The 15127-nt window shown below is 40.0% G+C and overlaps 1 protein-coding gene across 4 annotated transcripts in view; it reads left to right on the top strand.

Annotated features, from left to right (window-relative positions):
- Positions 1–15127, top strand: part of C7H1orf112 (chromosome 7 C1orf112 homolog) — a 674745-nt gene that overhangs the window by 291685 nt on the left and 367933 nt on the right. For all 4 annotated transcript variants that reach the window (XR_006390915.1, XM_044302156.1, XM_044302158.1 and 1 more), the window contains 3 exons: positions 1121–1307; positions 1679–1761; positions 1850–1901. Coding sequence is in view for 3 of the 4 variants with exons in the window: in XM_044302156.1 (XP_044158091.1) it covers positions 1121–1307; positions 1679–1761; positions 1850–1901 (322 nt within the window). In the remaining variant the exon portion in view is untranslated. The remainder of the gene's footprint in view (positions 1–1120; positions 1308–1678; positions 1762–1849; positions 1902–15127) is intronic.

Raw genomic sequence — 15127 nt, forward strand, 5'->3', positions numbered from 1 at the left:
ATTTGCAGCGCTAGAGAGGACAAGTATTTTCAACAGAGACTTAATTTTATTTTAATTCTGAATTGTTGCAGTGGAAATCTGTGCTTTGGTCTGATGAGTCTAAATTTGAGATCTTTGGTTCCAACCACCGTGTCTTTGTGCAACACATAAAAGGTGAACGGATGGACTCTACATGCCTGGTTCCCACCGTGAAGCATGGAGGAGGAGGTGTGATGGTGTGGGGTGCTTCGCTGGTGACACTGTTGGGGATTTATTCAAAATTGAAACCATACTGAACCAGCATGACTACCACAGCATCTTGCATAATAGTGAGGGGACATGACCACCGGCTCCCTACACTTAATACAGAGGGAGTCAGGGTCACCTAGGATCAAGCAAACAGGAAAACACAAATGAATGAACAGACTTATCTGTAGAAGCATCAGTTGTAGCATCCAGCATGCACACACTCCAGGAAGTTGTATAAACCGCAAAGTGATGCAGTATGGGAAGGTATTTAAAGGGATGCAATCAGTGCAACTAGATGACAGCTGAAAGTGGGAAACGAGATGACAAAACGAAAGCAAAACAAAAGAACCTCAAGCAGGAGGTTCTGAAGAATGCCTGTCAGAGCTTCTCAGACATATTTTTAGTTGTTTCATACTTTTTATTGTTATGTATATAATTCCACATGTGTTATTTCATGTGTTTTGATGCCTTCAGTTTGAATCTACAATTTTCATAGTCATGAAAATAAAGAAAACTCTTTGAATGAGAAGGTGTGTCCAAACTTTTGGTCTGTACCGTACATAGGATTTTATACATATTATCTCCGTTTGTAGATTGATTTATGTATGTTGTGTTGTATTGTATTTTGTATCCAGCTATTAAATTGTATTTTATTACATATTTTTTGAGTCTCTTATGTGGCCCCCAATGTTTGAGTGCCGGTCTATATTTTAGTACAATTTTATCGTGTTTGAAAGGGTGATTCATACTAGGCACAGGCACCTAGCCGTGGCTATAGGGAGTGAGCCGTCTTACAATCAAATGTAATCATTTCATTATTCCTACTTTTTTTTGGTAATTCATTTATTTATTTATAATAAAAAATTGAAAAATTTAATATCTTTTGTGTTAGAATGTCCATATTTAAAGCTGTACTCCAGAGCTTTGCAAGATGTTCTCCTGAGATCGCCCTTCCAGTTGTTCTACAGGAAGAATTAGAGAAAGGCCAAAGCCCATTGAATATAACTTTTTATCAATATGTCTGCACCCACCTTTGTGCATGTATTGTACAACTTTCTCCAGGGTGGTTTCCTGAACTGGTAAGTCCATGTATTTTGAAAAACATTTTAATATTAGACCAGGATATTATCTTTCGAAGAACTGCTTTTTTTGTGTAGAACTTTATAAATGGAAAGGCTGTTGTGCATAGGTGGTATCCGAACATCATTAAGATGCAGTACATTCACAGCAGTTTTACTCCAAAAGATATTGACATTGAAAAAATGCTGTGGTGTTATAATGGGCACCTTACATTGATCAAAATAACTGGAAAACAGTTATTTTGTACACAGTTACACATTTCACACTGAAGCTGGATAATTCACAATAAAAATGTTAAAAACAAATTCTTTCCTTCGTAAAATACATTAAGTTGTAAATAATATATCTCTCTTTTTTTTTTTGTACGTAGGAGCGCACACTGCTAAATGCTGTTCTAAGTGATAGAATGTTAGAGTCACTTTTGGCAATTGACTTGTGGTGTTTTTTAGTACGGTAAGATAAATTACATAATGCAGAATGTAATTTTAGTTTCTATAACTTGTTTTTTTATTTTATTTTTATTCTCTTGTAATTCATTCAGATATGGAAATGCTGAACTCTGTGCTCACCATGTTAAGATTATAGCTCTCTTGGTAAGTAATTATTAGCGAGATGTCGTAATAATTCTGCATTAACCTGTTGTACTGCTGTCATTACATTGCCTAAATACAAATTACGGGGTTGTGCAATGTACAACACTTGCCTCCTATCCACAGGATGTGTTTAATTGGTGTGGGCCTGACCACCATGTTCCCAGCCTCTATCATGTGACTGGGAGTCTGGTCTTGCCTTGCTTGAATAGAACACTGTTATATTTATCTGTTTCTTCTCCTTACAAATCTGTGGGACTGAAGAAGTAGTACAGGTACTGTGGAGTGGATTCTGTACAGTAGAACGGAGTGCAGAAAATCTGTATTTACAATGGCAGTGAAATGGATGAGATTGCGGAGGTGTCATCCACATGTTGCAGAGAAATCCCCCAGCATAAGCTGATCTGTGCTGTAGGTTTTAAATCCATAGCATGTCAATGTGTGTTCTGGTTTTGCCTGCAGCTTTCAACCTTTGGGCTACATGCACACATAGCAAGTTCACTGTGAATTTTCCACAGCAGAAATTCTACAGTGCATTTGGTCAAAAGATTCTAACACAAAAAATAACACTGTGGCTGTTCTTAGATGAATGCGGGATGCGGTATAATTAACAATTCACTGTAGAAGGAACCCTCCACTTATAAAAAGCCCCTTTAATAACTGTATTAAAAAGTACAATAACCTTAAAATATACAAACAGAAAAATCATATATTGTTGTTTTCTCTAAAAATATAATATCAAATGCAATACAGTAATGCCGTAGGGATGGGATCTCCTTGTCTGTAACCATACTGATCTGTCTTATTCACTGTTTAAAGATCAATTCAGTTTAGCAGTAGCACAATTAAATTTACGTGAGGTCGCCATATTATTATATACAGTGATTGATGTTTAACCTATGGCAGTTGTTGGAGTTGTTTTTTAGGAACCTACCTGTCCCTGGTTTGCCCCTAATCTACCCCTGCCTACAGGCGGAGCACCCACCCTGAATGGGATGACTTCACCCCTCATAGCTAAACCCTCACTCACCCCTGCAGTATCTCTCCACTTGTTTCTTCTGGGTGTAACGACATGTTTCCCCCACCACTAAACGGAGCCGGTTCTTCAGGGGACCAGAGTAACCAAATGGCACAATAGAAGTAAATAACGTGTCCAAAATTCCTTAGATGACAACAGGGAGCAAATTAAATACAAATACAGCCTGATTGGCTAGCTGAAATAAAGAAAAATAGCTCAGTAGCTATGCTAGATACATTATGTTGGCATCTGATATAGGTGCATGCACTTTATACGTGTGTCATGCTCTTTTATGTACATACTGAAGCCCCCCTCTCATTCCCTGTCCCTGCTGCTTTCTACTTTGAACACACGCTACAGTAATCTGCTGTACCTTCCACCAGTCATAAGCGATCCTGGATGTTAGAGGAGAATTTGATGTGCTCCATCTGGATCACATCATGCCGTCACGCCCACATTGCAGCCTGAATCCTGTGATGCATTCCAGGTGCAGGAGAGCTCACAAGGTGTTATAACGGGCTCCTCTCTGGTGTGCACCACATGGCTGCTCCCCCATGACAGTCTGATACTGTGATGCGTCCCAGTCTGGAGCGCACTGCAAGACAAATTGCATGATTATAGCATACCTCTCAACTTTTGAAAATCGCAAAGCAGGACAATATGTGTGGCACATGCTAGGCCACGCCTCTGACTCCACCCAAAGCATAATTACTGACTCCTTCACAACTACAGCAGCTGGAGATCGGTTAGGTGAGTATAAGTTCCTTTATGTATTTTACAGTATGCGGAGCACCTGGGACCATTTTTTTTCTTGTGCTTCAGTATCCTATTAAATATTGGCATATAAATCATTGGATTATTGATATTTTAAGGTCCAAATTGCACCAAATAATGAAGTTATGGTCTAATACACAGTTAGAAACCATACAGATAGTTTAGTAAGGAGCAATTTAGTAAATTTATTAATGCACGTTTATGCATTAATTACCCATGTCAAAAAGAGGGCTATTTAAGGATCAAAGAGGGACAGAGGGACTCGGGATAAAAAGAGGGACTGTTCCTCCAAAAGAGGGGACACTTGGGAGACATGTTATAAGGGTGGCAGAGTAACAGAGTCCTAGTCAGTCAGTCTGTATAATGTTATAATGCGTTCCACTGTAGAATGCATCTTACGGGCTACTCTTGTCTTCGCCTGAATCCAGTATTATTGAACCACAATGCGTTCCCTGGTATTTATTCTTCCTGAAATTATTTTTAAAAATTCCCTGCAATTATTTTTACGCCTTTAGTTTAACCTGTTTGATGACTAACGTGGGAGAGGGCTAAGGGTGTCTTGTTAGGTAGCATGTTAGGTCAGGTGCTATTTTTAGGGCAGTGCCCTAATTAATCCCATAATTCCCTACACATCATAGATGAGGGGGATTCTGTATCCAGGCAAGAGAACTGTGGCTGGCTGTATGTATGGCTGAATTACCTATATGAAAACCTAAGAGGAGATTAAAACGGGGTTCTATTGCAGATCCCTGCAATGAAAAATAAAAAAGGAGGTCATTATCATGGCAGGGAGCTGAAACCAATCAGCATTCATCCCCAGATTTCAAAAATATTACACTTCTTTTAATCAAGGTCAGAAATAATTGACTACTTTCTGGTCAGATACATGCAAGCCACAATTTAGGTATCGATTGGCTTCCGATCAAGCCAACTACACTCCAATTTAATTTCTTGGTAAAGGCTATGTGCTAGTCGGTCACGTATTGATCTTCCTTTCCTAAAGTTGATGGATGGGTGCATTGTTAAATCAGTAGAATGCCCCAATGCATTCTAAGGACCTCAAAAACCCTTTGATTTGGATTATCAAACGTGCCAATAATCCTGATATCACTGCCTTTTTTTCCTTACCCTGTACTCTGGATTTAAGCAAGGGCATCTCTATCAGTACCAAGGAAATACTGGAAGCCATGCTAAGTACCGCTTCTGGGAGAATCTAGGATGGAAGTCCTCAGCTTGCATTCTAAATACTTATGTGCTTGAACAGTTTCTTCTTAACCTAAGATATAGGCTTTTTGGTATACCCTTCTTAAGTAGCAGAGTGTGGTAACTATACCACCAAAGTTTTAGTTGTGGTCTGTTTTCGATAGACCTCAGTTTGGAGATTACCATTTCCCTTAGTAATTAGTACATCTGCTTCCTCGTTGGACAATTGAATTGTAATTGATTTTATTCTCAAACTGTTCAAAGATTTCCACAGTGCCTTCTTGGATGACCAGGATGTCACCAATAAACCTGCCCCAATAAAGGATGTAGTCGAGGCCAGGAGCATATTGTCATCCACAGGTATTCCTTCAATTTTCACCAACAGGTCAGTTGGGTCACTAATGTATGAGGGTAATGAAACCACAAACTGCCTGAAACTCTATCCAGATATACAGTGCTTAGCAAAAGTCAAATCCCCTTTGACTTTTTTTTTTTATATTTTGTTACATTACAGCCTTAAGTTCAATGTTTGTTAATCTGATTTTTATGTGATGGATCAGAACACAATAGTCTAAGTTGGTGAAGTGAAATGAGAAATATATAAATAATGCTATTGTTTAAAATAGAAAACAGAAAATTGTCATGTGTGTATGTATTCACCCCCTTTGTTAGGAAGCCCATAAAAAGCTCTGGTGCAACCAATTAACTTCAGAAGTCACATAATTAGTGAAATGATGTCCACCTGTGTGCAATATAGGTTTTACATGATCTGTCATTACATATATACACCCTTTTTGAAAGGCCCCAGAGGCCTCAATACCTAAGCAAGAGGCATCACTAACCAAACACTGCCACGAAGACCAAGGAACTCTCCAAACAAGTAAGGGACAATGTTGTTGAGAAGTACAAGTCAGGGTTAGGTTATATAAAAAAAAAAATATCCAAATCTTTGATGGTCCCTAGGAGCACCATCAAATCTATCATAGCGAAATGGAAAGAACATGGCACAACAGCAAACCTGTCAAGAGACGGCCGCCCACCAAAACTCACGGACCAGGCAAGGAGGGCCTTAATCAGAGAGCAGAAGTGGGAAAAAAAGAGAAGAAAAAGGAGGTTATCCTAAAGCGACACGGGACTGTGCTTATTCCCTGAAGAGAAGGATAAAGAAAAGGCGCCAACAGGACTGTATGATGGAGGGATTGGGAAGAAGGGAAACAGTAGGATGGGAAGGCAGCTCTGGTGTAGAAAACAAAACTAGACACCACAAAGAAATCAGGATGAATCAGTGATAGGTGGGGAACAAGGGGTAGTCACGTACCCCCAGTGTCACACCGGTCACTAAAAAAAAAAAAAAAAAAAAAAGATGCGGTTGAGCGCCAAATTCCCAAATGACAAGGTGTAGGTGGGTGGTGGTACAGGTAGTCCTTATTGGTATCGAAAAAATCACCCAAGTTGAGGTGCTGTGGGCTGATAGGTAGTGCACAGTGGTGGGTAGGTGAATGGTACAGGAATAAGATGACGTTTAACAGTAGTATTAGGTAAACTCTTAAAAACCTGAAAATCTATCACATATACATGCATAAAAATTGAGTGAATTCTTTAGAATCGTTCAAAACATATAATGGTAAAAATAAAGATAAAATTAAAACAATGTTAAAAATCCACTCACTTCACAGGGGGGGTTGCCAACAGGATGACCTTGAGGCACCTGTGGCAAGTAACCCCCCTAAGCCGGGATCGCGTGTAGGTTTGTTAGAGGGTGACGTCTACGACCTGGGTGTACAGCCTGGTTGGTAAAGCAGCAGACAAATCCAAGGGTATGTAATCAATCCTCTTTAATGGTTTAAAATAAGGCTCAACGCGTTTCAGGGGTCATAGTACCCCCTTCATCAGGAGCAGTATATACAATAGACATGATGCATGGGCTTTAAATACATGTGGGTGTGCCGTTTTGGCGCCAAAAGTAAGTGGGTGGAGTTACAGGGAGTGACATCATCCTTTTTTTTCTTTTCTTATTTATTTATTTATTTATAAAAAACAGAGAAAACAGCCTTTTAGTATAATGAAAGAAATCCTCAATGGTGAGGATAGTGCTAAGTGTGGGGCTAAGTGTCTGTGACAATAAAAGATTGTAAGGAGCTATCTTTATGCTTGTTTCTCAGTCGCCTGCCGTGCGACCAGAAGTGGAGTCAGTGGAACGCAACATGCATTCCACCAGACCCGTAGCCGGGACGGGGCAGGCCACGACCGGAAGTGCTTGTAATTGGAGTCGGTGGAACGCAATATGAGTTCCACCTCGTGCAACGCCGGATGTGGCTGCAGTTGGAGTCGGTGGAACGCAGTATGCGTTCCACCACGTAAAAGAAGGAGGCCAGTGGAGCGCATAGGGATTCGCCTCGTCGGGCAGGATATCACCTGGATCCGGAAGTGCCGGCAATCATGGTGGGAGGTCAATTCGGTGGAACGCAGATGTCAGAGTGTTCTGCGTTTCACCTAGCGGTTAGGGGGAATGGGATATTTGTGAATAATGCAGGGTGTGAAAAAGTGGAATGCTTGGAAATAAAAAAAGCATGAACATACAAATGTAAGTAGGAGTAAAAAGACAGGTAATGTAGCAGCAAATGGAAATAAAAAACTAAATTTTCCCTGTATGCAGCTGGCAAGGATATATCATGTGGAGTGATATAAGGCTGGTAATAATAATATTAATAAAAATGTAGAGGACTAAATGGGTATCAACGTTAGGATCATATAGACTATTTAGTGTTAGTATCTAAGTGGAAAATATAGACTTCTGCTGAGCAATATCTATTTAACACCGACTACAGTACAATGATGGTAGATGAGTAAATGATAGTGGTATAATGACATAATACAAGATAAAATGATAAATAAATGGATACACTACTAAACGAGATAGACGTGGCGGCAAATCATAATGAGGTGGTTATTATGGGGGACTTCAACTACCCAGATATAGACTGGGAAACTGAAACTTGTGTATCTCATAAAGGAAACAGGTTGTTGGCAATAACCAAAGAAAATTACCTCTCCCAACTGGTTCAGGACCCGACTAGAGGGATGGCCATACTGGACTTAGTATTAACCAATAGGCCTGACAGAACAACAGACGTGCAGGTCGGGGGACACCTGGGAAATAGTGACCACAAAGTAATAACCTTCCAATTATCATTCAAGAGAGCGTTTGTACAGGGAGGAATAAAAATACCAAACTTCAAAAAAGCTAAATTTAGCCAACTAAGAGAGGCCATAGGCCTAACTAACTGGGATAAAGTCCTCACAAATAAAAATACAGCCACAAAATGGGATATCTTTAAAAGCATCCTAAAATCTCATTGTGAGAGGTACATACCGTATGGGAATAAAAGGTTAAGGAACAAAAAGAAACCAATGTGGATAAACAGAACTGTAAAGAAAGCAATAAATGACAAAAAGAAAGCATATAAAACACTAAAACAGGAAGGTAGCACGGAAGCATTGAAAAACTATAAGGAAAAAAATAGAACATGTAAAAAACAAATAAAAGCGGCCAAACTAGAGACTGAGAGATTAATTGCCAAAGAGAGTAAAACTAACCCTAAAATGTTCTTCAATTATATAAATGTTAAAAAGTATAAATCTGAAGGTGTCGGCCCGTTAAAGAGTAATGAGGGGGGAGTCGCAGAGAGCGACGAGGAGAAAGCAAAGCTGTTAAATATTTTTTCTCTCCAATGTATTCACTGAGGAAAATAAACTGTCAGATGACATGCCGAATGTTGAAATAAATTTTCCCATTAAAAGTGTCCTGTCTGACCCAGGAAGAAGTACATCAGCGACTTAAAAAGATTAAAATAGACAAATCGTCAGGACCGGATGGCATACACCCTCGTATCCTAAGGGAATTAAGTAATGTCATAGCCAGACCCTTATTTCTGATATTTGCAGATTCTATATTGACAGGGAATGTCCCACAGGATTGGCGCATGGCAAATGTGGTGCCAATATTCAAAAAGGGTCCAAAAACAGAGCCTGGAAACTATAGGCCGGTAAGTTTAACATCTGTTGTGGGTAAACTGTTTGAAGGTTTTCTGAGAGATGCTATGTTAGAGCATCTTAACGGAAATAAGCAAATAACGCCATATCAGCATGGCTTCGTGAGGGATCGATCATGTCAAACAAATTTAATCAGTTTCTATGAGGAGGTAAGTTCTAGACTTGACAGCGGCGAATCAATGGATGTCGTATATCTGGACTTCTCCAAAGCATTTGACACTGTACCACATAAAAGGTTAGTATATAAAATGAGAATGTTCGGACTGGGAGAAAACATCTGTAAGTGGGTAAGTAACTGGCTCAGTGATAGAAAACAGAGGGTGGTTATTAATGGTAAATACTCAGATTGGGTCACTGTCACTAGTGGAGTACCTCAGGGGTCAGTATTGGGCCCTATTCTCTTCAATATATTTATTAATGATCTTGTAGAAGGCTTGCATAGTAAAATATCAATTTTTGCAGATGACACTAAACTGTGTAAAGTAATTAACACTGAAGAGGACAGTATACTACTACAGAGTGATCTGGATAGATTGGAGGCTTGGGCAGATAAGTGGCAGATGAGGTTTAACACTGACAAATGTAAAGTTATGCACATGGGAAGGAATAATGCAAGTCACCCGTACTTATTAAATGGTAAAACACTCGGTAACACTGACATGGAAAAATATCTAGGAATTTTAATAAACAGCAAACTAAGCTGCAAAAAACAGTGTCAGGCAGCTGCTGCCAAGGCAAATAAGATAATGGGTTGCATCAAAAGGGGCATAGATGCCCGTGATGAGAACATAGTCCTACCACTTTACAAATCATTAGTCAGACCACACATGGAGTACTGTGTACAGTTCTGGGCTCCAGTGAACAAAGCAGACATAGCAGAGCTGGAGAGGGTCCAGAGGAGGGCAACTAAAGTAATAACTGGAATGGGGCAACTACAGTACCCTGAAAGATTATCAAAATTAGGGTTATTCACTTTAGAAAAAAGACGACTGAGAGGAGATCTAATTAATATGTATAAATATATCAGGGGTCAGTACAGAGATCTATACCGTCATCTATTTATTCCCAGGACGGTGACTGTGACGAGGGGACATCCTATGCGCCTGGAGGAAAGAAGGTTTGTACACAAACATAGAAGAGGATTCTTTACGGTAAGAGCAGTGAGACTATGGAACTCTCTGCCTGAGGAGGTGGTGATGGTGAGTACAATAAAGGAATTCAAGAGGGGCCTGGATGTATTTCTGGAGCGTAATAATATTACAGGCTATAGCTACTAGAGAGATATCGTTGATCCAGGGATTTATTCTGATTGCCTGATTGGAGTCGGGAAGGAATTTTTATTCCCCTAAAGTGGGGAAAATTGGCTTCTACCTCACAGGGGTTTTTTGCCTTCCTCTGGATCAACTTGCAGGATGACAGGTCGAACTGGATGGACAAATGTCTTTTTTCGGCCTTATGTACTATGTTACTATGTTACACGTGTCTATTTTCCTCTTTTCCTTAAAAGGTTTACTCCAAAGAATTCCTCTAAACATTTCATGAAGATGGCATGTGGTGGGTGTGTTGAATGTAAATGAATCATGACCTAAGTGGGGGACTGGTGGTTTAGTAGTTGGTATATTCAAGGGATTCGTTGAGGCCGAAAGGGATGAGGGTGTTTAACTTAAATATCCAGAACATTTCTTTTCTGCATAGTGTTTGGAATGATTGCGGAACCCATTCTAGTGGCGTGACTGACAGAGATGTGGGGTCACCTTCGTGGTGGGAAGCATAGTGTCGGGATACGCTGTGTGTGCAAACTTTGCGTCTTATATTCGAACGATGCTCATTCATACGTTCTTTCAGGGATTGGGTAGTGCGGCCGATATACAAGAGGTTGCAGGGGCATTGTAGTAGGTAGACCACATTTGTAGTGCTGCAATTCATTGGGTGGTGTATGTTGATTGGTTTCATAGGGTGAGGTAAAATAACCCGTTTGCCGCAGCAATTTATAATGTCACAGCACATGCATCTTTTTATTCCGCATTTGTGTGAACCTGTTTTCCGTAGGCTCTTGTTTGGACCAGATTTGGAACCTCCTGGGTTAGTCTCAAGTTTGGGTAATGAGGGGGCCAAAATATTTTTCAAAGTCTGGGCACGTTTGAAAATTAAATTAGACGTTTTTGGAATAGTCTTGCCTATGATGGGGTCTTTTAGTAAAATGTTCCAATGTTTATTCATTAATTTTCTAATATCCACATGTCTGGAGTTGTAACGTGTGATGAAATGAAGATTGGATATTATCTGTAACTAGAGTTTTATTTTGATTGTTCTTATTTTTGCCACTGAGACTATCTTTTTCGGATGGTCCTAGAGCTCTCTTTTCAGAATCTTTTACAAGTTTACTTGGGTACCCTTTGTCATAGAAACGTTTCTTCAAGATGGCTAGTTGTTCCCTACAGACCGTCTCATTGGAGCAGTTCCTGCGAATTCTGCGCATCTGGCTATATGGTATATTGTTTAGCCATTTCTTGTGATGGCAGCTCTTAAAGTCTAAATAACTGTTCGTGTCTACTTTCTTGAAGTGTGTTCTAGTTGATATTTTGTTATTTGTGATTGAAAGGTCTAGATCTAAAAAAGTTACTTCTGTAGGGTGTGTCTCGTGTAAACCTGATATTACCACCATTGGTATTGATGTGGTTGATATGATCTGTTAGAACATCAGGGTTCCCTTCCCAGATTAAGATTATGTTGTCTATGTACCTCTTGTAGAATTTTATGTTGGGATGGGTGATGAGGCCATGTAGTTCTTCGAATACCCCCATGGACAGATTGGCAAAGGCTGGGGCAAACTTGGTCCCCATGGCCGTTCCTTTGCATTGTTGATATATGGTGTCCTGGAATATAAAATAGTTATGGTGGAGGATGAAGTTGATGGAGTCTATGAAGAAGGTTCGTTGTGTGTAGGGTAGTTGGTGGTCTTGACAGAGGGTTTTGTCTACAGCAAGGATGCCGAGAGAGTGGGTGATATTGCTGTAGAGGGAGGTGACATCTAGTGTCACCCAATGGTAGGTGTCTCTCCATTCAAAAGTCTCTAAGGTACTAATAAGATGGGAAGTGTCACGTAGATATGAGGGTAATAGCAGGACGTATTTCTGTAGGATACTGTCCACATAGTCGGACAGATTAGAGGTAAGTGATGCGATACCAGAGATAATCGGTCTTCCTGGGGGGTTCGTTAGTGACATGTATTTTGGGTAAAAAATAAAAACGTGCTGTGGATGGGTGTGGCGTTTTGAGGAAGGTTCTTTCTTTTTTGCTAATGATACCTGACCGAAATCCATCATCCACTAGAGATGTCAGTTTTTTTTAATAGTTATTGGTAGGGTCAGATGATAAAATTTGGTAATATTCCTTGTCTGCGAGGATTCGTAGTGATTCTGCTAAGTAGTAGGATGAGTCCATGATAACGATTCCCCCTCCTTTGTCGGCACTTTTAATGACGATATTTTTATTGTTTGTGAGAGTGTTGCGTGTTGCGTTCCACTGACTCCACTACCGGTCGCACGGCAGGCGACTGAGAAACAAGCATAAAGATAGCTTCTTACAATCTTTTATTGTCACAGACACTTAGCCCCACACTTAGCACTATCCTCTATCCTCACCATTGAGGATTTCTTTCATTATACTAAAAGGCTGTTTTCTCTGTTTTTTATAAATAAAAAAAATAAAAAAGATTATTCTTATTCCTGTACCATTCACCTACCCACCACTGTGCGCTACCTATCAGCCCACAGCACCTCAACTTGGGTGATTTTTTCGATACTAATAAGGACTACCTGTACCACCACCCACCTACACCTTGTCATTTGGGAATTTGGCGCTCAACCGCATCCTTTTTTTTTTTTTTTGTGACTGGTGTGACACTGGGGGTAGGTGACTACCCCTTGTTCCCCACCTATCACTGATTCATCCTTACTAAATCAGAGAGGCAGCACAGAGACCTAAGGTAACCCTGGAGGAGCTTCTGAGTTCTACAGCTGAGACTGGAGTATCTGTACCTAGGACGACAATAATCTGCATGCTCCATAGAGTTGGGCTTTATGTCTGAATGGGCAGAAGAAAGCCATTACTTTCAGCTAAAAACAAAACTGCACATTGTGAGGCATGTGGGAGACTCCCAAAATGTATGGAGGAAGGTGCTCTGGTCTGATGAGACTAAAATTTAACTTTTCGGCCATCAAAAAAAACACTATGTCTGGTGCAAACCCAACACATCACATAACCCAAAGAACACCATCCTCACAGTGAAACATGGTGGTGGCAGCACCATACTGTGGGGATGTTTTTCATCAGCCAGGACTGGGAAATTGATCAGAGTTGAGGGAAAGATGGATGGTGCTAAATACAGGGATGTTCTTGAGCAAAACCTGTACCACTCTGTGCGTGAGCTGAGGCTAGGATAGAGGTTCACCTTCCAGCAGGACAGTGACCCCAAAGACATTGCTAAAGCAACACTTGAGTGGTTTAAGGGGAATGGCCTAGTCAAAACCAAGATCTCAATCCAATAGAAAATCTGTGGTCAGACTTAGATTGCTGTTCACAAGTGCAAACCATCCAACTTGAAGGAGCTGGAGCAGTTTTGCAAGGAGGAATGGGCAACAATCCCAGTGGTAAGATGTGGCAAGCTCATAGAGACTTATCCAAAGCGACTTATAGCTGTGATTGCTGCAAAAGGTGGCTCTACAAAGTATTGTGAATAGTTAGGCACATTGACTTTGTCTGTTATTTTATCCTATTTGTTGTTTGCTTCACAATAAAGAAACCAAACCTCTTCAAAGTTGTGGGCATGTTCTATAAATTAAATGATGCAAATCGTCAAGCAATCCATATTAATTCCAGGTTGTGAGGCACCAAAATACAAAAAATTTCAAGGGGGGGTGAATATTTTTGCAAGGCACTGTACATTTGCATTTTTAGTGATAGAGTCCACACCTGAAATGATTGGTCGACACTTTTCGTAATGTATAAAAAGTAGGTATCTGTGGGTAGTTGGAATCATAAATTTAAATTTCTCCCCAGAAATCAGACCCTTTTCTAGTGCACCAATAATGATAAATTCTAGGGAAACCCCAAACTCTTCGGTTGGATCTGAGGACAGAATACCATAACATTCTTTGTTGTCTAAGAAGGAGTGACACATTTTCAAGTATTTAGAATGATTCCTAACAATGATATTACTGCCCTTGTCTAATAGCTTAAAGATCATATTTGAACCCGCCTCCAATCCCATATGGGCTCTTGGTTCAATATAATTGAAGTTGTTCCTCACTTCAGGCTTTAAAATTGAGAAGTTTTCAAGATCTTGTTACCAGTCTCAAAAAGATGCCAATTGCCAAAGTATCTGCATTTTTATAGCAATGAAATGGATTAGATTGTGAACGTGTCATCCAAATGTTGCATAGAAAACCCCCAGCGTGAAAACTAACCTGTGCTGTAGGTTTTAAATCCATAGCATATCAATTTATGTTCTTGGTTTTGACTGCGGCTTTCAACCTTTTGGCTACATCCACATATAGCTAGTTCATTGTGAATTTTCCACAGCAGAAATTCTACAGCACATTTGTTCAATAGATGCTAACACAAATGGTACTCAAAATAGGCTGAATTATGCAGCAGCTGGAATCACAGTACAGCTTCTGCTACTTTCAACTTTTGCATTGCAAAGGTTGAAAGGAGCTGTTAAAACCAGCAGAATAAATTGATGTGCTGCAGATTTAAACCTGCAGTGCATAATAAGATTGTGAAATATGCATTTCAATTGTACAAAAACTTAACTGCCCGGGGAAACCCAAAAACAAACCAGAAAATCTTTATTGGTATTAGTAGTTAACCCGTTCCTGACATATGACGTAATAGTACATCATAGCTCGGGGCCCAGCAGTCACTAATAGCTGGGCGCTTGCTGTATCCGCTGGCATCGCTGTAGAAGCCGATGCCGATGGAATAACCGTTTCTATTCCATGGTCAGATGTCTTGTAATGCATTGCAGTGGGGATCAAACCCCTAAAAATTGAAGTCCCATAGTGGGACAGAAATAAAGTTAAAAAAAAGTAAACACAATTGTTATTAATAAAAAAAAAGTTTCAAGTAAAAAAACAAAAAAGCCCCTGTTTTTTCCCCTGATTTTATAATAACAAAA

The sequence above is a fragment of the Bufo gargarizans genome, chromosome 7 (genome assembly GCF_014858855.1).
Source record: "Bufo gargarizans isolate SCDJY-AF-19 chromosome 7, ASM1485885v1, whole genome shotgun sequence".
In the NCBI taxonomy this organism is placed as follows: Eukaryota; Metazoa; Chordata; class Amphibia; order Anura; family Bufonidae; genus Bufo; species Bufo gargarizans.